The sequence below is a fragment of the Pongo pygmaeus genome, chromosome 1, assembly GCF_028885625.2.
Source record: "Pongo pygmaeus isolate AG05252 chromosome 1, NHGRI_mPonPyg2-v2.0_pri, whole genome shotgun sequence".
In the NCBI taxonomy this organism is placed as follows: Eukaryota; Metazoa; Chordata; class Mammalia; order Primates; family Hominidae; genus Pongo; species Pongo pygmaeus.
The window spans coordinates 119,107,158-119,131,817 of NC_072373.2; the positions used below are offsets into that span (position 1 = coordinate 119,107,158).

The 24,660-nt window shown below is 50.0% G+C and overlaps 1 protein-coding gene across 4 annotated transcripts; it reads left to right on the forward strand.

The window, feature by feature from the left end:
• Positions 1-10,008: 10,008 nt before the first annotated feature.
• Positions 10,009-24,275, forward strand: KCNA2 (potassium voltage-gated channel subfamily A member 2). 4 transcript variants are annotated; one of them, XM_054451522.2, is made up of 3 exons: positions 10,009-10,065; positions 12,173-12,504; positions 12,950-24,269. In XM_054451522.2, the coding sequence occupies exon 3, from the start codon at positions 13,113-13,115 to the stop codon at positions 14,610-14,612; it is 1,500 nt and encodes a 499-aa protein (XP_054307497.1). In that variant the 5' UTR covers positions 10,009-10,065; positions 12,173-12,504; positions 12,950-13,112; the 3' UTR covers positions 14,613-24,269. The 4 variants fall into 4 exon arrangements, with proteins under 4 accessions (XP_054307497.1, XP_054307414.1, XP_054307268.1 ...); XM_054451439.1 differs by lacking the exon at positions 10,009-10,065 and adding an exon at positions 10,218-10,274; XM_054451293.1 differs by lacking the exon at positions 10,009-10,065 and adding an exon at positions 10,590-10,651.
• Positions 24,276-24,660: the final 385 nt, after the last annotated feature.

A 24,660-nucleotide genomic window follows, 5' to 3' on the forward strand; every position in this document is an offset into this window, starting at 1 on the left:
CAAGAAACAGGCCTATCAGAGCAGCCCCACAAACCCCCATGTATGCCAGAACTGCCCACCATGTGAGCTCCATCCCTTGACACATGCATGAGTGCACACACACAGGTGCACATGCACTGTGCACACCACCCCTCTGAAGCCCTGCGAAGGCCCCTCCACACTCTCCCTCTCCCATCTCGCTGATCACTGAATCCTACACCCCCTGTAATGTCTCCCTTTTGGTGCTTTTCTCTTCATCACTGCCTTCATCCCTTCTACCGTTCGCCTATTGAACAAATGGCCTGAGTCCAGACCCTTGACATCTCTGAGGGGGAGCAACCTCCTCCTTACCAGTTTCCTGCCTCTGCTCTTAGACCCATCCTTTCCACTATACTCTACGTTTCCCAAGTTATCTTTCTGAAACATAGATTGGATCCTGTCTCTCCCACTCAGAACTCTCAATGGCTCCCTATCACCTACAGGACAACCTGAACTCCTCAGCATGACTTCAAGGCCTTTCTCAGTCTTCCCCCATCGACCTCTCATCTTACCATGTCCTCCCACAGTGCTCGCTCCTGGCACTCCATCTGGCACAGAGTCCCTGGCACAGGTGAGGCTACCTCTCTGGTCTGTCCCTGTTGTGCCTTTTTCCTGGAATCCACTCACCCATTTGGGTATTTAGCTCACAAATACGTATTACGCTCCCAGAGTGCTCCAGGCACTGGGGGTACAGGAGAGAACAAAATCCTCAAAATCCCTCCTCACACAGTGTGAGATAGGCTGTTCCAGAGAGCCCTTCTCCAGGGAGTGAATGAACGAAGCAGGCAGCAAGGCATGCAGACTGCCCATGCAGAATGCCCAAACTTCACTTCAACACCTCTTTCGGGGTCTTTGGACATTCTGCTCCTCCGTAAAGACATCTCTCAATGTCCATCCTTGGTGAAGGCTTTCCTCTTCTTAGGTGCTTTTGTACTTTATTCTTCAATTTAAGCCAATTCATTCTGCCTTGGGTTAGAGTCAATTGTTGATAATTCTGCTTCCTTATCCATCCTTCTGGGGAAGGAACTAGTATTTATCAAGCACCTCCTCTGTGCCACGCTCTGTGTGTCCCCCACAGTGCTTGGCTCGATGCCTGGTTTAGAGCTGGGGCTAGAGGACAGACCATGACTCAGCTCCTGCCTTTTGCACCCAGCTGCTGGCTATGTGGCTACAGGCAAGCCACTCGGCCTCACCAAGCTTGTTTCTGTAACTGTTGAATGGGAGTGAACATAGCACCTGCCTCTGTTAGGAATTATCCTTCTCACATAGCCTGGAGAGTTTCAGTTAGACCCTTGTTCCCAGGCTCTGTTGTTTTTTCCTTAGGAACCATGCTGGCTTCTTTATGATCTAATTCTGGGGTCCCATGTTTCTTAAAGAAAGAACTTTTCCTTATTTCCTGAAAGCTGCTGGACTTCGGAGAGGTGCAGCTGGCAGAGAAGGGAAGTGGTATGCAGCCCCCTACGAAGTCACTCCGCCTTCTGACTTCCACCCTCTCCGCTGCTGTCCCACAGAGCTGAGCTGACAACTGCCACGGCCCCTGACTCTGACTAGATGAACCTGGGTGTTGGGGGTGGGGGTGGGGGTGGGGCTGCATTCCCAGCCCCTCATCATCTCAGGAAGTGAAGCCTGGGCCAGGGGCTACAGATGCCCCATCTCTCCAGGCTGACTTGGGAATCTGCAGGTTACGGAATCCCTGGTTTAACCCAGCAGATTCTAATGGCCAGAGTTCAGAGAAGAGAGGAATTCCTTTGAGGCATGCAGAACCCTTAAACCATGGCTCTGCCCAGGTCCAAAGACCCCTGGGGAGCCCTATACCACATCCTCAAGGCAGAAAGAAACTCAATTTTCTCTTTTTCTGAGCTGGTGAGGCTCTTTTCTCCTCCCACCTGGTTTCCACTTCCTTAGGCACGTCCCTGCACCCATGTGGCCACTGGGTGGCACTGTTGGATGAGCCTAGAATTTCAGGTGACACGCAAGCATCCCAAGACTCCTGGTCGCGAGTGTGAGAGGGACAGGAAAACACAGAGGTTCTCCACCCCAGGCGTCCCGACCCTCTGTCCCTCCTCCTAGCTGTCGTTTGTGCCCCAGGCTCTCTTCCACTCCTAAGTCATCTTCCCTGTACTCTTCCGGATACACGTTGGTTCTGCAACACCAGGAATGCCAGGATGCTTCAGCCACCTCCTCAGTCCTCTACCTTTCCCTCCCCTGCTTCAAAGACTTGGGTCGATCGAAGCACCAAAGCATCACTGTTGCTGACACTAACAAGTAGTGCCAAGGGATTGCCTTTAAGGCAGGAAGATCAGGAGCGGAACATCTGGTGGCAAAGAAAATCTTTCTAATAGCCCCATTCTAGTGACCAACTTCAACCTCCTCACAGCAGGAGAGTTCGGGAGTAGGGGACCTAGGATGTTTTGTTCTTTTAATAAATTCAGAAAATATGTATGTTTGAAATAAAAATAAAAAATAAAAATACGTGAGCCAGAGAGGCTGAGTCACTCCAGAGCCTCAGATTTGAGTTTCCAGGGCAAGCCCCACTGCCTGTCCACACAAGAGTTTACTCCATTCAACAAACACATTTTTTTATCCAACTGTTTTCTACCTAGTCTTTCATGCCTCTAATTCTACCTCCTTAGCATTCAGGTAAGGCCCTAGGTAAGTGGTGTATGGCAGGTAGGCCCTGCTGTGTTCTTACAGGTTGCCTTTGGGTGCCTTAGGCCATGAAACTTCCAGTAGGGCCAGTCATTTTCCTCAGGTTGAACTTCAGGAAACTCCTCACTGCAATTTCAGCCCCTTTCTGCAAGGCCTCAGAGTCAAAGATTCCCTGTGTTCCCTTTGTAATGACCCTTCTTGGACTCAGAGAACATCATTAAGATGCAATGAGCATCAGGTTTGCACTGTTTGGAATGTTTGCAGGATTTGTTTTCAAAATGATTTGGCATCTTCGAAAGTCCTTTCTCCCTTTTAAACAGGCAGTGACATGTGTTGGGGGAACCGTTGATGTGGGGATCAGCAAAGTCTGGGCTGGAATCCCAGCTGTGCCACTTACTGAGCCATGCGACCTTGAGCAGGTCCCATGACCTCTGAGCCTTGATTGTCCTCTCAGCAAAATAGTGACAGTAGGAGGACCCACGGTGCCAGTGGAGATAAGGGAGATATATGCATTCATCTGCTTAAGGCTCCCGTTCCTCAGCCAGGTAAAGTTGAAGAACGAATCATAGAATAAGAAGTAGCCCAGCTTTCCCATGTTACAGATGAAGAAACTGGGGCCCAAAGAGGGGAAGTGACTTACTAGGTCACCTGGTAATAGAGTCGGGACAGGAACTGGCAGGCCAAGGGCCTTTCCATGATATCAACTTGCTTCTTGTTTTTCTGTTCTATTCCTCTTCTCTATTGACCAAAGGCCATAAAAGGGAGAGAAGGACGTGGGGCTTAGAGTAACCTTCAGGCCCAGCTAATTCAGCTACGTAACGCAGACACTAGGGAGTCAACCTGTGTTAGGCTACTTTTATGAAGCAAAAGCAGTGATACTGTCTGCACTTCTGGGATAACTGGGCCACACTAGGGTCAAAGTGTTCTTCTCTGGAGACTTTGATACATGGCCCACTTTGAAGTTAGAAAACTTCAGACGATGGCCAGGGTAGTGCAAGACCTCAAGCCACAGCATATAAGGAAGAGTTGAGGACCTGGGAATAATGACCTCAAAGAAGAGAAGCCACGGAGCTCCTGGCCACTGTTTTCAACTTTGTAAAGTGCTGATGTCTGCAAGGTGCAGGGGAGGGGAGGAAGAATTGCTCTCTATGGCCACAGGCGGACTAGAGACGCCTGAGTGAAAGCTTCAAGAAGGATAATTCCAGGTCCACAAAAGGCAATTGAAAAGTTAGCTCTGTCCAAAGTTGGAATGACCCTTGGTAGGAGGCAATAAGCACATGTGAGCAGAAGCTGGAAGACCACGGGTCCTTAGGAGAGCTTAAAGCACAGAGTGACTAGTGGACAGGACGAGGTCCAGCCCACAGTATACCCAGACACTCTATGAGAACAGTACAGCAGGATGGATAGGAGCATGAATTCTGGAGCCACAGTGCCTGAGTTCAAACCGTGGCTCTTGCCTGGACTGGCTGGGTGACCCTGAATAAGATACTTAAGCTCTCTATAAAATAGAGAGGGAGCGACCATCTCTGGGAAACCCTCCTCCCTGCTCTGCCATCCTCTGATACAGGGGCTGCTGGGTGCATCCTCCTCCTGGCAATAGTGACTGGTGCAAGGCTGGTCTTCCCTCTTGACCCCTCTCAGCCTCTTGGGCAAGAGTCAGAAATAGCCCCTGGCTGGCCCTGTGGCAACTCAAGTTTCTTCAGAAGTGAGGGCCCTCTAAGGACACCAAGTCTAGGGGCTGAAAGGCAAGGAGAGGCGGTTAAGCTGTGGGCACCATAGAGGCCGTGCATCTGCTGGTGTTTGCTGGTTCACAAACACTGCCAGGGCAGCTTCTCTGTGCCAAGCCTGGAGCAGACACCAGTATGCAAGGGCAGAAGAGACATGGCCCTGCCCTCAGGGTGCTTCCACCTAGTGGAAGACCACGTGCGGATGGACACAGGCCCCTCAGGACCTGGTGTGACAGGTGTGTGTGCAGAGCATACTGTTGGTGGGTGGAGACCAGGAAGAGGGTTAAGAAAGGCTTCGTGGAGGATGTGATATGAGTTGAGTGTCGGAAGAAGTCATTGAAGCGACAGGGAAGGAGGAAGGCAGGGCATTCTGGCCAGGGGGCTGCTGGAGTCAAAGCAGAAACACCTGGAGCCATCTGGAAGCTCACGTTTCTTGACACTTCCTGGAAGTCACTGAGATAAACACCTTGTGCACACTATCTCATTTAATCCTCAGAGCAAGCACTGGGCATTATTAATCCCATTTTACAGATTGGAACCTGAGACTCAGAGAGGAAAAACACCTCACCTAAGGTCATGTGAATGGCCAGCAGTGGAGGAGGGGCTCCACCCCAGGCCTGTCTGACTTCAAGTCTTAACCTGACCTGTCTGTTTTAAGCCAGTTAGAGCCTTTGAGGCAGTTTAATGTGATGCCAGTGTGGACTTCCTGGATGGAGGGTTAGAGGGAAGACAGGGGAACATCAGATCATGAAAGGCTTTGCTCACTTTTTAGGAAATGCAGGTTGATCCTAGCAATAGGGCACCAATGAGGAGTTGAAGAGGTGACACATCCTACCTGCACTTTAGCGGGGTCTCTATAGCAACTGTGGGGAGAAGAGACCAGAGGGGAACAAGTCTGAAGACAGGACCAACAGGGATTACAGTGGCCCAGACTGTGCCTGCTGGTGGCTTGAACCAGGGCGGTGTGGGGAGGGAGAGGGAATCAGAGAGAAGCAAACAGACACCAAGGCCAAGTGATTGGCTGCATGTGGAGTGTGTCGGGTGAAGGAGGAAGAAGAGAGTTGATAAGGACATCCAGGCTTCTGGTTTGGGCAACTGGGTGAATGTTGTTACCACTGTGTTACTATCACCTACACTATTCAGTACAGTAACATGCTGTACAGGTTTGTAGCCTAGGGTAAAAGGCTCTACCATACAGCCTGGGTGTGTGGCAGGCTATACCATCTAGGTTTGTGTAAGTACACTCTACGATGTTTGCACAACGATGAGATCACCTGACACATTTCTCAGGATGTGTCTCCATCGTTAAGTGACACGTGACTGTATTTCCACCACCTTGCTATGCTGCCTTTGAGTATTAGCAGCAGGGGGCCTCATGGTAAGACAACCAGCACTCTGCTTGAACCAGAGCAGCAGCTCCAAACCATAAGGGAGGGGCTACCCTCATTAGCCATTCCTTAACATGTTCTTTTATTTTATTTATTTATTTATTTGAGACAGGTTCTCACCCTGTCACCCAGACTGTCGTGCAGTGGTGCAATCTCAGCTCACTGCAACCTCCACTGCCCTGGGGCTCAGCTGATCCTCCTACCTCAGCCTCCCGAGTAGCTGGGTCTACAGGCATGCACCACCGTACTGGCTAATTTTTGTACTTTTTGTAGAGATGGGGTTTCACCGTGTTGCCCAGGCTGGTCTCAAATTCCTGGGCTCAAACAATCCGCCTGCCTCAGCCTCCCAAAGTGTTAGAATTACAGGCATGAACCACTATACCCAGCATTTTTTTCTTTCAAGACAGGATCTTGCTCTGTCTGCCAGGCTGGAGTGCAGTGGCACGATCATGGCTCACTGCAGCCTCAAATTCCTAGGCTCAAATGATCCTCTCACCTCAGCCTCCTGAGTAGCTGGAATTACAGGGACATGCTATTATGCCCAGCTAATTAAAAAAAATTTTTAGAGGTGGAGCCTTATGTTGCCTATGTTGCCTAGGCTGATACTGAATTCCTGGCCTCAAGCAATCCTCCCACCTCAGCCTCCCAAGTTACTGGGATTATAGGCGTGAGCCACCCTGTAATAAAAGAACATATTCTTTTATTTAGCCAATATTGCAGTGGGATGAGTGTGTAGCAGCTCATTCAAGACAGGAGCCAAGGCCCAGGCCTCCATGAAGGGGCCCCTTAGAGGCAGCTGAAGTTAATCTGAGAAGCCTTCCTGCAGGAGGCTGACCTTGACTTTGGAGGTAAGTAGTAGGCTGGAGTGGAGGCCCATGCCACTTCCAAGGGAAGTTCTCAAATGTCAGGCAGATGCACAACCACAACATCAGCAACAACAGTGACATAAACAGAGTCCTGTTCCACACTGAACAGGCTTTGCTTCTCCATGCACCTCCATGGGTATTATCCTCTGTAGTCCTAACCAATGAGATGTTAACACACACTAACAATGAAGGTCCCTTTCCTTCCTTCCTTCTTTCCTCATTCTCTCTTTAAGCCCTATGAAGCAAGGGGATAGGGGGGCCTAGGGTCCTACTTATTTTATAAGTAAACTGCTACACAGAAAGGTCAAGTGAGTGAGCTTGGGTCACACAGACCGCAGCCCTGGTCAGATGCCTTGCCTTGTCCTCCCCTTTGGGAGCCTTTGGGTCCTGACTCTTGCACCACCACTGCCTCAAGTCCCTCAGTTAAGGTATGAACAGTTAATCACCAGCACCAACTCCCTTCTAAACCAGATTGCCTGTGAGGTCAGGTTGCCTCCAGGAGAGACGACCCCTGGGGAATCTCTATTCCTGAGACCAGAAATTGAGCCCAGAGGCCTAGCACTGAGCTAACAGTAAAAGTGGGCAGTAGAATGGCATGGTGACTTATAAAGTCACACAATCTTGATCTGTTCCAGCCTCACTACTAACCAGCTAAATTACCCTAGTCCTCTCTGAGCTTCAGTATCTTCATCTGTAAAATAGAGACAATGATATCTTTCCCACTGGCTGGTTGCAAGGATTAAATCAAATGATCTCTGGAGGGCTGTCAGCCCAGTGTCGTCCTGCCCTGCCTACCTGTGAGTGAGTGGGGACTATGCCAGCACATGGGTGGGTGGGCTGGTGGGGAGCATCAAGCAGAGGCAGCAGTCATGCCAGGAAGGGGAGCTGGTTCCCTGGGAGTGACACCTGAGAAGATTCACAAATGGGAAGAACTAAGAGATTCTCCCTCCAGTCCCTCTGTGTGGGTGTGGGTGTGTATGCATACACAGTCATAAACTCTTCTTTTAGATGACTGTAGTCACCAGTCACTCACTGTCACAGCCATCACAGCCCTTCCCTCTGCTGAAGGCAGGGCCTGGCTCTCAAGCAGGAAACCAAACCAAAGGGAAGGGAGTGGTCTTTGGGGATTTTCACCCTGCCCCGGGGAAAGGATCAAAGGACACTCTGGCTGCTATTGTGTGGCCAAAAATAAGAAATGGAGCCCACCATAGAACTGGAAAGGGGGCTCAGTTAAGTTAGCTGGCTGTCCATTCTTTATAGCTAATTTTGTCCTTACTACCCTGTAAAGTAGCTTTGCTCTCCCATTCGACCAACTAGGAAACAAACAGTAGGAGGCTCAGAGAGTGTCAGTAACTTGCTCAAATTCATACAGCTAGCAAGTGTCAGTGCTGGGAACAGGGCCTGTGTTCTTTTCTTACACAGCACTGCCAAACCAAGGTACTGACAGATACTTTTCAGGGCAGAAGCCGTGAAATGTGCCTAAACAACTGTTATGATGGTTCTTTTTTTTTTTTTTCCTTCTTTAGTTAATTTCTTTTTGTTGTTGTTGTTCACATTGAAGTTTCAAGGATAGAGACAGGACAACATACCCCTGAGGCCAAGTCACAAAATGGAAGCAGAGGTCAGAGGAAGATCTCAAAGAGGGAAATGAAATTCAAGAGCTGCTCATTCCACCTGTACAGTGTGGTGTCGGGGCTAAGGGCACATGTCCTGGAATCACAAAGACCTAATTCCAGTCCTAGAGTCACCACTTATTAACCTCGGGCAGGTGATTTCACCTCTCACTGCCTCCATTTCCTTTCCAATGAAGTGGTACTAATGTATACACTAACTTCTAGGGCTGAGAATTAAATGTTGCCCTGGGTTAGAAGTGCTTAGCACAGGGTCTGAGACATGGTAAGCCCATGTCACCAGTTATGACGATTGATTTTCCTTCAAGGGCTTTTCTCTGTCCACAGCTTCTGTTTTCAAGAAGGAAGGCAAAGGAAATGTATACATGTGATCAGATGGATAGAGTATCTGACTTTGGCCACACAGGATTATCTGACTTTAAATGACATGAGAACCCAATGTGCCAAGTAGGAGAAATACAGCCCCTTGGTGCTGGTCAGGGGAGGCTTTCAGAAGGAGTATATAGGGAAGGGAATTGGAGGTCAGTTTGGTAGAGGGATGGGAATGGTGAGCTCTCAGGGAAAGTAAAGGGTGGGGCAATCTGGGAAGCAGAGGGAATGGGGCAACAAGGACCTGGTGATTGGGAGCCTGGAGAAACACCCCAGAGCTAAGTTGGAAGCTGAGAGCTATGAGGAGAGTTTCACAAGGAAGCAGAGCAGCGAAATCGTCATGTATTCAGTGTCTGCTGGATGCTAAACTCATTCAACAATTAAAACCTCACCACACCCTTAGGGGCATCCTGATTTTTCAGAGGAGGACACTGGTGCCCAGAGAAGTGAAATAACTTATCTAGTAACTGTTAGGGATTTACGTTTCCATCTGACTGCCTCCAAAACACCCAAGCCGTTCACTGACTGGGACACTAACAGGCCAGGTTCAAGGTGCTCTAAACCACACCAGCCCTCCTGTATAGTCATCTGTCATCCTTCGGGCTCACGGAGGTCACTGCCCTCCCAGACCACCCCTGCAGCTCTAGGCAGGCTCCCAGTCTTCAACCCCACCTCACAGACTACCACGATGAAACGCCAGAATCCGGAGTCCCGCCTCATGGGCTTTCAGGCCTCTCCCCACTAGGTAGGTACACGCATAGAGAGGAGCGTTTCCTGGCGGGAGGGTGCGGGGGAGGGCCTAGTGGGGACTTCCTGGTGCTAGAGCCCCTCTGAATCCAGAGCTCCGTGTCTACCGCAGTCTTATCTCAAGGAACCACCACTGTTTGGCACACCTGTCTAGATGACCCTGACAGAGACCTGGAGAACAGAACTAGCAGGGGCTTGAGGCTGTCGTGTGCCTCCCAAAAGCACCCTGGACCTTCTCGGATGCCCTATCTAGGCAGAAAGCAGGCTGGGCCTCCCACGCACATTTCCCGAAAGCAAAGGGCATCCTCGTCTGCCCACCTAGGGTGCTGTAAGCTGCACTCCTAAGTTCAGAGCCCTGTGGGCCAGCTGGCTTTGCAAGTTCTGCCAGAGGGCCCGTTTTGTGAGTAGCTGACCATTCCCAAGGGCAGCGGCGTGTCCCCCAGCCTTCTCTGCCCAGGCCCTGGGGGAGGGAGTCGGGGAGTGGAGAGGGCCAGCCCTGCAGTGCTGCCTGTTCCTGCGGCTCCTCTCGGTGGGGGCGAACACAGCAGAAGAGTTTCTGCTACACTGCGGACCGCACCTGCTGCATTTCCCTGCAAAGCCAAATCTTTGCTGGGTAACAGGGAGGTGGGAAGCCGATCTGGAGAAGGGGTCGCGCTGGCGGGAGAAAGAGGTCTGCAGATCCTGTCTGGCGGCACCACAATAATAGCAACACGTCTCCCGCGGGGCTGGATCCCGCCGTGGGCCTGGGATAGCTGCTATTATCTCCTCCTTGCCTACTTCATTACGTTGGCAGGAGCCTCTCACCAGCGCCCCTCAACTTCTGCCCTCCCCCATCTCCCCGGCCCGGCAGCACCCAGCTGAGCTCTCCTGGAGGTTCTGGTCAGTAAGCCGGGCTCTGCCAAAGAATGTTTTCCTCGCGGGGCGGGGGCTGAGGCCCGGGGACCCAACGAGGTGACGAGCTCGGTGGCGGCGGCGGGCAGCTTGCCGCCCCGGCCCCGGCCCCGGCCCCCGCCGGCCCCTTTAATTCGAGTTCGCCGTCGAGCCAGGTGCGGCGCTGCGTGGCGCGGTGCCGCTGCGGGCGGCGGCCGGGAGCTCCTTACGCGCCGCCCGCGGGACTGCAGAGCCGGCTCCCGGCTGGCCGCCCGCACCCTGCCGCCGCCCGCACCCTGCCGCCGCCCGCCGCCGCCCGCTGCCGGGGTTCTGCCGGCGCTGGCCGTAACCCAGGAACATGGAGGCCCCGGTGCCCATCCGGAAGGGTAAATCCGTGTCGGGGCGTTGCGCGGCGCATGCTGCCTTCCCTGCCCGGCTGCGGCGCCCGGAGGGGCTTCGGGGCACCCGGCGGCGCAGCCTGCAGCGCAGCAGGCTCGAGCTGAGTCCGCGGCGGCAAGCCCTTGCCGACCACTGCCGTCTGCTCGGCAGGTCCCAGACCCGGGAGATCAAGGGGAACTTGCACCCTGCTCAAGAAGAGTGCACAGAATGGGCTCGGGACCCTCTGGGGTTTGCGTGGCGCGGGGCGGAGGGCACGGAGAGGAGCTGGTGGGTGGTGGGAAGTGCAGCTGGCAGCATAACCATGTCTGGTAAATAGCGCGGGACCTGAACCACTTGGGACGGCCGGGCTGCATTCGCCTCTTCGGCACAGAATAACAAACAGCTTTGCTGCAGAGAGGGCTTTCCCCTTCGCTGGAGCCGTGGGCTGCCGCCGAGCCCCCGCGCTTAAAAGGAAGCTGAGATCTGGGGCAGCAGCCTGGCGCAGGCTACTCCCCACCCCCAGAGATCAGGTTCCGGGATTTTGGGGTGGAGACTGAGCCTCGGCTGTACCTCGGCTGGACCCCGGGGGCTTAAGAGCTGAGCTGCGCTCGGGCCCACAGCAGGAGCCGACCGCGCGGGCAGGAGGGGGTTAAGGTGGCGCTAGCGGCCGCGGCCAGCGGGAGGGTCTGGTCCTCTGCGCGGAGGCGAGCGCTGAGCGCGCCGGACGGAATCCCGGCCGGAGCCCGGGGCGATGGGGAGAGGGCCCAGACCCCTCCCCGCCTTGGGGCCGGCGGGATTGTGTCGGCAGGGGGCCAGTCCGGAAGCCGGCTTCCTCCAGGTTCCCCCTCTCGCTGCTGCCAAGCCGCCTCGAAGCTAGGCAGGCTTAGCGTTTGTTCTGTGCTCCCTGCCGAGGAGATGTGAGGGATTTTCTCTTGGGGGAGAAATCAGTGGTCGAGTGCCTGCCCAGCTCAAATGCCACCCGGCTCAGAGGGAGGCCTGCGGCCCAGGGATCCCGGAGGGAGAGTAAGTTCATCCAGCTTTCGTACAGTGGCGACTTTGTTGTGTGGGGTCTCCCTAGATGCGCTCTGAAGGAGTCTGTGTGTGCTGGGGGTGGGGTGCTTCTTTTCCAGGACTGGCTGAGGTCAGAGCTTGTAGACAGGCTGCAGTGAGCTAAGCCCTCCTCTTGGGAGCTGCTGTGTCCTGACATGTGGGGGTAGGAGTGCTTCTTCCAGAGTCCTTTCTGAGAGCAGCTGGGGACTAGGGACCTGGATCAACCCAGGGAGGCCCCTGGAGAAGGCAGGCCCAGCTAAGCCTGGGTCTTGCTCCCTGGGAGAAAGTGCTTCAAGCTGATGGGAAGCCTGCCCAGAAGAGGCAGGGAGGCTGAGGGATAGTCCTCAGGCCTGGCATCAGAATGGAGGCTGGGCATGGGGGCTTGTCACCTTCCATGAGGGAGGCTGCTAGACCCTCCTAAATCTTGGCACCAGCTGGTTCAAATGCCCTGGTTCCACCTTGCTGCTGTTTTTTTCCAGGCAACGTCACACCTCCTGAGGACAGCCAGGACTCCGGCTTTTGCTGAGCTTTGCATCTTGCCTCCTTCCTTCAAAAGGCTCCAGGCCCATGCTCGGCTGTCTTCAAGTCCCGCATGCCCCTGGCCAGGCACCTCACCGCCCCTCCAGCCCAGCCCAGTCCTAGAGCTCACCTCCAGGACCCAGAGTCTGCCCTCCTGCCCAGAATGACTCACCATTATTTCTAGCTTGAGTGAGAAGACGTGATGAGGAGTTGGGCTGCCTGTTTGTGCATCTAAGATTCCTGCAGCATCTGATCAGCTCTGCAAGGAAGAGAGCTTCAGGTCTCTGGTCAGGTAAATCAATCTATCATTTAATAACAGACTTGTGTAGAATCACTGGGGTGGAGGCCAATGAGAAAGACCCAGGCCCAAGATCCCCGACCACGAATACCTCCCTGGGTATGAGTATCTGAGACATTAGTGCAGCACCTGGGAGAGGGTCCACTTTTAACCTATTAGCATGGGGTTATGCTCCATGAAGCCTGTGTGGTACAAGCGGGCATGTACCAGCCACCTTCCCCTGGTGCAGGGCATTCCAGAGGTTCCTGGAGAGATTGCTACCAGCTCCCCCTGATCCCCAGACAAGTTACAAGGTGAAAGTAAATTTTGCTTTGTCGTTGTGGTGGTGGTGATCATGTGTCTGAACTCTTGGCTGAGAGATGGGAGACAAAAAGTGGCAACCCAGGTCGGGCTGCCAATGCTGAGTAGCCTCATGTCAATAACTGCCTCTGTCTTTCAGCCAAGCGAGGCTGTCTCTCCAGCTCTCAGAGAGCTCTCGGGGCTCTCCTGCAGGAGACCAGGCCAATGCTCCTGTGCTTCCTGGGGCCGGTAGCAGCACTCTGAGCTCCCTGCCACCAGGCAGCTGAAAGGCATAGCGTGAGGTGCTTCTCTCAGTCCCAATTATGACAGTGGCCACCGGAGACCCAGCAGACGAGGCTGCTGCCCTCCCTGGGCACCCACAGGACACCTATGACCCAGAGGCAGACCACGAGTGCTGTGAGAGGGTGGTGATCAACATCTCAGGGCTGCGGTTTGAGACCCAGCTAAAGACCTTAGCCCAGTTTCCAGAGACCCTCTTAGGGGACCCAAAGAAACGAATGAGGTACTTTGACCCCCTCCGAAATGAGTACTTTTTCGATCGGAACCGCCCTAGCTTTGATGCCATTTTGTACTACTACCAGTCGGGGGGCCGATTGAGGCGGCCTGTGAATGTGCCCCTAGATATATTCTCTGAAGAAATTCGGTTTTATGAGCTGGGAGAAGAAGCGATGGAGATGTTTCGGGAAGATGAAGGCTACATCAAGGAGGAAGAGCGTCCTCTGCCTGAAAATGAGTTTCAGAGACAAGTGTGGCTTCTCTTTGAATACCCAGAGAGCTCAGGGCCTGCCAGGATTATAGCTATTGTGTCTGTCATGGTGATTCTGATCTCAATTGTCAGCTTCTGTCTGGAAACATTGCCCATCTTCCGGGATGAGAATGAAGACATGCATGGTAGTGGGGTGACCTTCCACACCTATTCCAACAGCACCATCGGGTACCAGCAGTCCACTTCCTTCACAGACCCTTTCTTCATTGTAGAGACACTCTGCATCATCTGGTTCTCCTTTGAATTCTTGGTGAGGTTCTTTGCCTGTCCCAGCAAAGCCGGCTTCTTCACCAACATCATGAACATCATTGACATTGTGGCCATCATCCCCTACTTCATCACCCTGGGGACAGAGTTGGCTGAGAAGCCAGAGGACGCTCAGCAAGGCCAGCAGGCCATGTCACTGGCCATCCTCCGTGTCATCCGGTTGGTAAGAGTCTTTAGGATTTTCAAGTTGTCCAGACACTCCAAAGGTCTCCAGATTCTAGGTCAGACCCTCAAAGCCAGCATGAGAGAATTGGGCCTCCTGATATTCTTTCTCTTCATAGGGGTCATCCTTTTCTCTAGTGCTGTGTATTTTGCAGAGGCCGATGAGCGAGAGTCCCAGTTCCCCAGCATCCCAGATGCCTTCTGGTGGGCAGTCGTCTCCATGACAACTGTAGGCTATGGAGACATGGTTCCGACTACCATTGGGGGAAAGATAGTGGGTTCCCTATGTGCGATTGCAGGTGTGTTAACTATTGCCTTACCGGTCCCTGTCATTGTGTCCAATTTCAACTACTTCTACCACCGGGAGACAGAGGGAGAGGAACAGGCCCAATACTTGCAAGTGACAAGCTGTCCAAAGATCCCATCCTCCCCTGACCTAAAGAAAAGTAGAAGTGCCTCTACCATTAGTAAGTCTGATTACATGGAGATCCAGGAGGGGGTAAATAACAGTAATGAGGACTTTAGAGAGGAAAACTTGAAAACAGCCAACTGTACCTTGGCTAACACAAACTATGTGAATATTACCAAAATGTTAACTGATGTCTGATTGAAACCTATTACCATACTCACAGCTCAATGGAACTAATGCAGATGTTGCGTAATAGCCTGCATTGTAGTCAGTGTGTTCTACAGTGTGTATCTGGTTCTGCATGGAAAGCAATAGTTGTGCAAGTGACTTTTGATCTTTTGACTTTTGATTTAGAACATGGAATATCTATCATGGCTTTCATGCACATCCTCATCACCGGCTTATGAATTTCCAAAGACGGGAGTCACCTATCAAGCTAGGATTTCAGATAGACACGTTGAGGCCACTTCATATCCAATACACAGTGCACCATATCAGTGCCATCATTGCTTCCTAATGAAATGCACACAACATCCAGGAGATGCACTCCCCTCCCCGCCATCCCACCACCTCATTTGAGCCCACCTGCCCTTTCACAGAGGAACACAATCATGGCTTAGCTTTAAATAGCTGGTGTTTGTTCAAAAGGTCATACTCATTTTTGCATTGAAAAGAACACACAGTCCTGTGTGTTGGAATTACTTTCTGTGTCACAGGCTGGAGTTTGTGAATTGCAGTTGCCAAGTAGATGCTCTGGAGGCTTGTGTTTCATAACGGAAAATGCTGCATTCTGCTTTTTCTCTGCAGTGTTGATGTGAGGGAAGCCCGGGGGAGGGACAGTTAGTATGACCGAACATGAGTTGTCAAGTTTCACATTTGTTCCCTTAGGCCTATGGGGAGAAGCTAACAAACCAACAGACCTCTAAGCCTCTGATTTCACCATTTTTGCAGGCTCCAGGGTCACAAAAACATGTCTGGTTTCTTACTGGAGTTTGCAGACATCTGCTTTCCTACTGATGTGGCCCAGCTACACTGACACTGCAGTGAAATTTACCAGTGATGCAATAGAGCTGCATGGGTGTTTGTTGCATGAATCTCAATATTTAAAACACAGGAGATAACCTATTTTCCTAGTAGCCTACACAGTATTAATATTTAGAGTATTAATAGGCTTGGAATGGTCTTGAACTAGGGGGTTTTTTTTCCCATCAGAAGGCAAAATCCCTCCATCAGGGGAAAAAAATAGACTATTTGGAATGGAACTAAAACTTCTGGCCCCCCAGCCTACCTATCCCTGTTCTTCTAAACAGGAGCGCAGACCTCTGCAAAGCCAGGAGAGTAAGCAGGGAAGGCAGCATCTGAACACCTCACATGACTGCACCTTAGGAATTAACCTAGTCACAGGCATGACTGTACAGTGGACCAGGGCATCTGGTCCTGACGACAGGCAGGTCTGTGGATCCAGTGTATATAAATATATATCGAGTATCTCTCTTTCACGCGTTCCTCTACCTAGCTAGTGATAGAAGAAAAATTGCATTTGAACATTGTACAAGCTTATGCAATATTTTTGACACAGGGCAATTTATGCATGTGTTTGACTATGTGCACTAGGGTGTATATATATATATACATATGTGTGTATATGTATACACACACACACACACACACACACACACACACACACATATATATATTCATTTTCTGGAGTTCAGGTTCAGGAGCAAATCCACTGCCTGGTGGGTTGGCTGTCTAAGAGGCCTAACGGGTTAATTTGTCTCATTGGTAACCCCACTGGGCCTGGGTTTGCTGCCATTGCCTCAGACACTCTGGTATCCATGGATTCCTAGACGTTAGAATTGTCTTTCTGCCCTCCATGTGCTGCAGCTTCAGTTGCCATGGCTGAAGCTTGTCTTACTGAGTGCACAAGGGCCCTGTGGCCCTCACGGTTCCAGCTGTCCTGGGCCAGACCCACCCCGGGCCTCCTCTCTACAGTTCATCCTGTTCATCATCTCCATTTTCACCTTTTCCCATGCCACTTGGATCTTATTATCATTTGGCTCTGCGTCCGTCACTTTCACGAATCTTTCCCTAAAGAGCCAAATGGATCCCCTGCTTTGAAACTAAGGACACCAAGGAGTAGGACTCCCTGGGACCAAATTCCACTGATCTGGACCTAAAGGGAGCCTCCTCTATGTGGAAATGTCTGAAGTCCGGGACTAAGGGATGGAGTCCCTAGATGATCCAAAGGCATCATTTTGATCTCCAGACCCAAACTCTCTCCCCATTAAACTGGCAACCAGAGCTGCTTTTTAAAAAGAACCAAAGGATAAGTAAAGAATCATTTCCCACCCCCCAGAACAAGTAGAGTGCAAATGAGCACTGCACAGCCTAAAGGCAGACAGTAGGTTGACCCTGAAATGGCTTCAGGTAGGGGGCTTTTAACTCACCAGACTGGGCTTCTTTGCCTTTTGACAGAGTAGCTTAATTTTCCCAAACAGTGAATTGCAGGGGTCGGGCTATGCAGGGGTGGCTCTAGCCCAGGCCTCACTGCTGCCTAGTTAGCGCCTACAGTTGTCTTGGGGCATGGGGCACCAGCTCAGGGTGCTAGGCCCAGGGTGCTCATTAGTGCCTGGTCACCCACATCCCCAGGTATCTGCAGGGCATCCCATGCCCAGCACAAAGCCTCTGTGCTTCTCTTCCTCTCCTTCATGGGAGGTGGTGCTGAATTTCCAAGGCATGGGGTGGGAGGGACACAGATCTTTGGAAAATAGAAGGTAAAGCAACCCATATCTGAGGCCTAGGTCAGGGATAGATATCTTATCACAGTGTTCTTGGCCCAGGACTCTAAAATATTCACATACAGTCATGCACATTCACCACAAAATAGGTACACTGTTGTCACACACAAACATAAAACATGTAACATATGCAAAATACAGACAGACCAGGTTAACATAAGAGCAAACACAGAAGATGTATGGTTATAACTGTATATAAAATGCACACTCTGCACAGATATAGAATTTACACAGAACATACACAAAAGACAAACATACACCACCTACAAATATACAACCTGCAACTCAGATGCAAAATACATAAAAAACTACATGGACAAAATGCGTATGCATATAAGATACACAAAGGCTACTTTACCATTGTTTCTACACATAAAATACACACAAACTCAGTATATACACACGATGCATTTACTTATAACAGGCATACAAGATACATAGCACACATGCCCAAAAACATCACACAATACACATGAAATGCGGACATATACTCAGACCCATTGCCCTGCCCCCAGAGCTATGAATTAACAGGCACAAACAAAAGATCAGATTTAATCACCTTTGCCTGGCCTGTGTCTATATCTCTCGGTATCCCTCAAGGAATCTCTTTCTCTAGTCTTTTCTCTCACCCCCAGATTTCAGTCCTGAGAAGTAACTCCTAGGTTTCAAGCAGGAGGATGGGCCACCACATCAAGCAGATATCTGACTGAGACCAGGAATTGCATGGGGTCTCTACCAATTCACCTTCCTCCCACCAGAAACCTGGGTGCAGGGTGTGGAAGTACCTGGGACAGCTGGTAGCCTAATATAGGCCTCCTTGCCGTGATCCTTCCTTCCTTCCAGCAAATCCACACAGACAACCCAATAGCCCAGGCTCCCCTTCTCCCAGCACCTGGGATCTCCAGATTCAGCCCTATTCTCTTAAAAGCAGTAATGGCTCAAGAAACTGCAGGATCTTGAGCCCAGGACCAGGGTGAAGATGTCCCCAACATTCTCTAAGCCCACAGATCTTATTGCCCTTCCATCCTTTGCAGCTTTGTTGGGGGCAAGGTCAGAAAGTTGAGACCCTATAGAGACCTGTCTCTTAAAATGAGCCACCTTTACTTGCTTGTGGCATTTCACTTGCTCTTGTGCATAAGCTCAAAGGGGCCAACTCCTGATTCCTCTCTGGGTGTGTTCAATCCCGGGCACGCTCTTCCTTTCCCTCTTGTTGGGCTCCCCTGGATGCCCTGCCTCCCATCTAGTTGCTATGCAACCCAGTTCAGCTTAAGTAAAAAGTGATTAAGAACATACATCTAAGGCTAAACAAGCTAACACTTTTTAGAGGGCCTGACTTTATCCTATATTCTAAGGCCATATTTGAATACTTTCTAAGATTACCCACCATTTTGGATTACTCTTGGAGCCGGTTCTTCCCCTAAGTAGGACTAGCTGAGAGCTGAGTGCATTTTAGCAAAGGCTTCACCTACATCGGAAGTTAGGAGTTGCAGTCAGGCTTTGGATCAGGCCTCACTCCGGATTTCTGCTCCTGCAGCCATCCCATTGTGTCTCACCCTCCCTTCCAGTGATGGTCACAGCTCCCAGTCTCTACAGAAAGGTAACAACAGTAGGGAATGGACGTATGGGTCCAAAACTTGTGCATTGCTGGAAACTTGTGTTTCCAAGTCAAGGTACCGTTCCTGTTGGCTTCATCAAGTGCCTCTGTGGATTCATTTTCAAGAAAGTTGGAGTTTTCAGGAGACCGAAAAGGAAGAGGCCCAGGCAAGGTGGAGAGGTTGTCAGGAAGAGAGAGTGGCCGAGTGGGTCAAATTTCAGAGTAAACTTTTTAGGAGCCAACATTTAATTAAGAAAATAATTAAGGCTCTGTGCTTCCTGAAATTTCAGTGATATTTGACATGCTCTCTTCCTTCTTCTCTGCTTGCCTCTGTCCCTCTCACCTGTGTATCTGAGGCTAGTGTTGGCATGTCACCAGGAGGTTAGCCTTTTAAAAGGGGCCCCACGGGAGTGTGCCTCTAGATTGTATTAGCCTAGTAAGGAAAGGGCTCCCATGGAAGTTATGATGGCCTGAGACCCCAGCCTGGGTGTTCACGTTGCTGCTCCCTGTTGGGAGGGCCCAGGACTAGCTTGTCCTACCTGTTCTTCCTGGATCTCTCACTATATTGTAGTGAGGACTCTATCAGTATTAACCCATGTGGAGAGAGGACAGCACCCTCTGAAGCTCCTCAGGCTGGGGATTCAGCACTGCCCACAGTAGTAGAGTCATAGGGGCTGACTCCCCCCAAAGGAAACAATAGAACAGTGTGCAAATTGTATATGAAGGTGGCACCACTACCCCTATGTCAGGCAGGGGAGCACAGTGCTTTGACCTGTTTACTCAAGAGAGGGGATGATGGTGCTGAGCTCTGCTCCCCAGAGCTTTCCTGGGGCCCACCGTCATAATAACTTCTATGTGGGTGATGGCCGCCTCGTCTGCGAGGGCTATAATGTCCATGGTGCTCCTTGGTTGCACAATGGAGGTTCCCCTAGCCTTGGCAAGGTATCCATTGCCAGGTTTGAACGCATGACCTTAACCTCATTAACATCATCAGTCACCTGAGCCAACCCGCAGAGAGGGGGATGCTGGGAGCTCTCTCAGTAGCTATTGTGACCATCATCTATATCTTCAGACTTGGCCCTTGTTGAGTCCAACCCTGTTCCCCTATCAATGCAACCAGCAGGGACAGATGGAGGTAGGGGCTCCCCTACATGCAGGAAGGTTCTCTTCCTCAAACTAACCTAGTTTACTTTTCCTTTCTTTCTGCTTCCCTTCCCACCAAATCTCAGCTTCATCTCATAGTTTGTGTTTGAATATTTTTAAAGAGGAAAAGTGCAATAAAATAAATAGTGACTGTTTTCTTTAGCAATAGCTCTTTCAAAATCTTGCTCTCAGGACTGAAAAGTGATAGATAGTACCTGGATTATCAGATAATGCCCTTGACTTCTGGGGGCTCGTTCACAGTCTCTGTAGTTTCTTCTTCTTCCCACGTGTTCACATGACTCCTGTCCTCTTGAGATCTGACCTCCTTCTGGAATGGACACATATGCTAAGATGCAGTGTATGCACAAGGAAGGCCTGTGAGAGGTCTTTGTCACTCTGTCTCCTTCCTGTGTGCACCTCTCTGTCTCCATGTGTGTCTCTGTCCCCTCTCCCTCTGTCTCCCCATTTCTGCCTGCTGTCATACAGCATCCTTACAACTTCTAGGCATGAAAATCCTAAGTTTGTGTGACCTTTTTAGCCCATTTTGTTGACTTTCCCTCAGTCTGGCAGATGTAATGGAAGCCTACACGAAAGCACTTCCCAATAGATAAGAATAAAGCATCCTGAGCCATTACAGAAGATCATTTCCATGCACTAAAAGCCATTACTTGATCCTTTTGCTGCCCTTTCTCCCTTCCCCAGGGAGATGGATGCTGAGGGAATGTGGCCTGGAGGTTTGCACTTGGGATCAGTAGCCTGGGCAGATTTGGGAATTGCCCTCTAACTCTCCTTCAAAATAAGCTGACTTGCTCAACCAAAGGGACTCTGTGAGAGCTGCAGAAGGAAGCAAGTTCTTGTGGGTTTCAGTAGAAGTCTACAGGGATAGAAGTTTGGGTGGTTAGGGCATGACATTAGTGAAATAAAGACTCTACCACCCGCTAGAGTGTGCAGCTGCACAAATATTTGCACACATAGCCAGGGGCTTCAGAAGAGTCCCCTTTCCTAACATCTGTGAGGTAAAATGTTCAGACTGGACAATCATGGAAGGCTGGCAACCCCAGGGTCCCATTCCATTCTTTTTTGATCTACCTTGCTCTATACACATGTGTACAGCAAAACCTCAGTTAACTGATTGGGAAACCTCAGGGACAGGAACATCCTGGTTGCTTTGCAATTTTGGTTATTTGAGTGGGAATGGGAAAGCATGTCTGGTTCAACCTTTGTTATTGAGAAAAATTTTTCCTAAGTAGGTTAGCATAAACTTTCCTGCCTTAGTTAAGTAGAGTGTTTGAAGATAACAGGGACCTTGCCATGCTCAGGGTCAACATTGTAAACCTCAGTGCTTATTGTATAGTAGTGGAGATAGGTGGAAAAGACCAAAGAGACAGGCTGAATGGCTGCTGGCTACAAGACAGGCCTGGAAATGGGCCACTGGGGCACATCCTGGCTCATCAGAGCCCTTGCTGTCATTTGCCTCTTTCTACTGAAAGGATAGTAAGAAAACATAATTCTTGTCAATCAAGGTTTTGGTTAATTGGTCCTGAGTTTTTAGAGGTTTTCCATATATACATATATTTATGTGTATATATATATAGTATATGTATATATGTATACTATTTTTAAAATTATAGAATTATACATTGACCAATCTCCTTAATTTCACTCATGTGGAATAAATTTGGCAATCCAAGGAATAAACTGCATTTATGTGCATTTTTTGAATGACCTCCTTTGCATTCCTTTCACCTCTCCAGTTCTACTCTTTTTTTTTCTGCTTAGGGACCTCTCTAGAAGGCAGATCTTTCATAAAAAAAAAGAATAGGCTACAGGATCACCTCTTTCCTTTCCCTCCCAGGTGGCTGCCTGACTCAGGGATAAAAGGGAAGTCTGATCTAACAGCCAGGTGCTTTAGCCTTTCTTCTGTCTGCCCTGGTTGGCTATAACCTCATCACTGAGGATCAGAAAAGTTATTCCAAACTTTGTACTCGAGGGGAGTGGAAAGCTTGAAGACCTGGCAAAGGATTTATCTATTTAGCTTTCTCTTTGTCATTGGTGGTGCCCTAGGTTTGGGGTTTGTGAGATCTGAAAGTAACATTCCAATGAAGAACTAAAGCACATCTCTGCCACACAGAAGGTGAGGTTTGTGGCAATCAATGGAACTAACAAATCCATTCTGTTTTTTATTATGACTAAACCGAAGTTGAGGGTGTCGGTATTAGAGCAGCTGAAGTTCAGTTGCCTCTTTGGGGGTAAGCTGTACACATCACTCAAGAAACAGCTGGATGCAAGCTAAAACTTGCTCTCATTCTCCTTCTTGCCTGCTAGTGTGTTAGATCCATGGGAGACAGTTTCTCTCAGCCTCACCTCTTGCATTTGACTGTGTGTTTTCTACCTGGATGGGAGTGGGAGGGATTTTTCACTGTATCTGGAGCAATTGAAGTGGTGCAGGGGTGTCTGCCATCTCCTCACACCCACAGAAGCCCTCCAGTCTGGCTATGTTAGTTGTGATCAGGCAGCAGAAGCCCATAACCGAGACTTGGCATGACCAGCTGGTGCACTGAGGCAGTTGAGGTGGCCTGTGTGGATGGCTACTTCTTGTACTTCATGAACCTCAGCATGGAAATGGATATAACTTTCTGTGCTCCTCTGCACTCCTAAAATAGTCTAATATGTTCCAGATGAGTTTGCAGCTGAGAACTCCCTGCATCATTCCACTGATGGATGCACAGGGCATGATTATGTAATAATGTGGACAGCTACTGCAACATCTAGATCATTGAGGGCAGTGTAGATGTGGCTGTGTGCTAGGACCCTTGGTAGCTATCCAGAGGACTCAGTCTGGTGTCTTTCTGAGTCTCTGTGAGAGGCCTCTAAGCCCTGCTTCTCCTTGAAAATGATTCCCTAGACACCGAATGCCTTGTTTGTATGAGTGAATAAATGCTCTGGGCTGCTAGAGAAAGCAATAGGAGGAGCTGGGAGGAAGAGAATATTCAGGGGCGCACTTTGCTACCAAACAATTTCCATGTCAGCTGCTAACATTACTGCCTTTTTAGCCTATGAAGTGTAGGGCAAGGACTTTGACCTGCCAGGTGGGGCTGGAAAGGAGCACATCAGCTCCAGGCTAAGAAATGGGATAGAAAAGCAAGAAGAGAGGCCTGGCTGGCTTTAGCGGGGGTGAGTCTCAGCTCCTGAGGGTTTGAACATGCTCTGTGCTTGCCCCAGTTCTGCCTTCACGTGGGATCCAGCGACCCAGTTTCCTTTTGTTGTCGTGCTTGGATGGTTCCTTCATTTGAAGGGCCCCAGGAAGCTGGAAAGTCCCATGATCAAGCTCTAGCCTGCTGAGCAAACAATACCCCAGCCAAATTGGCCTCTTCCTGGTTTTCTGCATCCCTGCACCCCTCTCTCCACTAAGGATAATCTTGGAACAGTTGAGATTGATGGTGCCAGCAATCAAGGAAGATTCTCTAGTTTTCTTCAGGGACATAGCTGTAAAGCTCATGAGTGGAGGATGCTATTTCCTTTTCCAGACCTGTGTGCTTATATAGGCTGCCTCTGGAGACTTTATATTGTGAATATATATATATATATATATATATATATATATATATGGAGAGAGAGAGAGAGAGGAAATGGCTGCCGTTCACTTAGGCTCATGCAGCACAGACTCCAATTAGGGTTTGCACTGGCTTCCTTGCTGCTTGTGCATGAATCTTCAGCTGCCCTCCCATGTCCTGTCTCTAATAATTGCTGAAAACTCAAAGAGGTAGATAAATAAGCCTCCTTGGGATCAATAGCAGAAGGAACTCCAAGGCTGATGGTAAAGGTTCGTAAGGATGATGTCGAAAGGGAACTGGGGTCTCCATGGTGATAAGAGGCTGGGGACCAATGAGAGCTGAAGGCGGAGCAGGACTTGTGGGGAAGACTCATGGAAGTTGGGAGTCATTTAACTATTTGTTTGCTTCGTGAAAATTTAGACACCAGCTGTAACTACATTGCACAGGATGTATTGATATTATCATTCTTGCTGACATGTTCTGGAAGCTTTCAGCCCCACCAACACTGCCCCACCCAGGACTTCTGCAGCTGAGAGTTCCTGTGTCAGTAGGGTCTGATATTTGTACATAGGTTATACATATATGTGTACATATGTGCCTCAATGAACATTGCCTGTCCACCTGATCATGGGTGTACATAGACTTCATAGAGCTCCACGGTCTTTTGTAAATATTGACACAAGTAAATAAGTATATAAATATATATTACTGAGGATTTATTTTAACATCATTCTGTGTGATATGAAAAAAATAAAATTTTTGACAGACACTGATGTTTTCACTTCTTTCTTGCCTGCTGGGATTATCGTCCCTACAACATGCAAGTGTGCTTGCCTCATTCTCAGCCTAGTTTCTGTGGCCATGAGGGTCCAGGCAGAGACCAGGCAGGACGGGAGAGAGTCCTCCTGGATGCATTGGGAATCATTTTGGTGTGTGCCTGCCTGCCCTTGACTGGGAGCCCTGCGCAGACAAGGCAGAGTATGTGGATAGGAGGGTGGGTGGGTGCGTTTGAGATCTCCCCAATTACATCAACACTTCCTGTATCTTCCATGGAGCTGGAGGATGTGCGGGGGCGGGGTACCCAGTTTGAAGACCAAACACAGTCTGGGAATCATTTAAATGCAGCCGCACCCACATTTGCAGGCCTTGTCCTC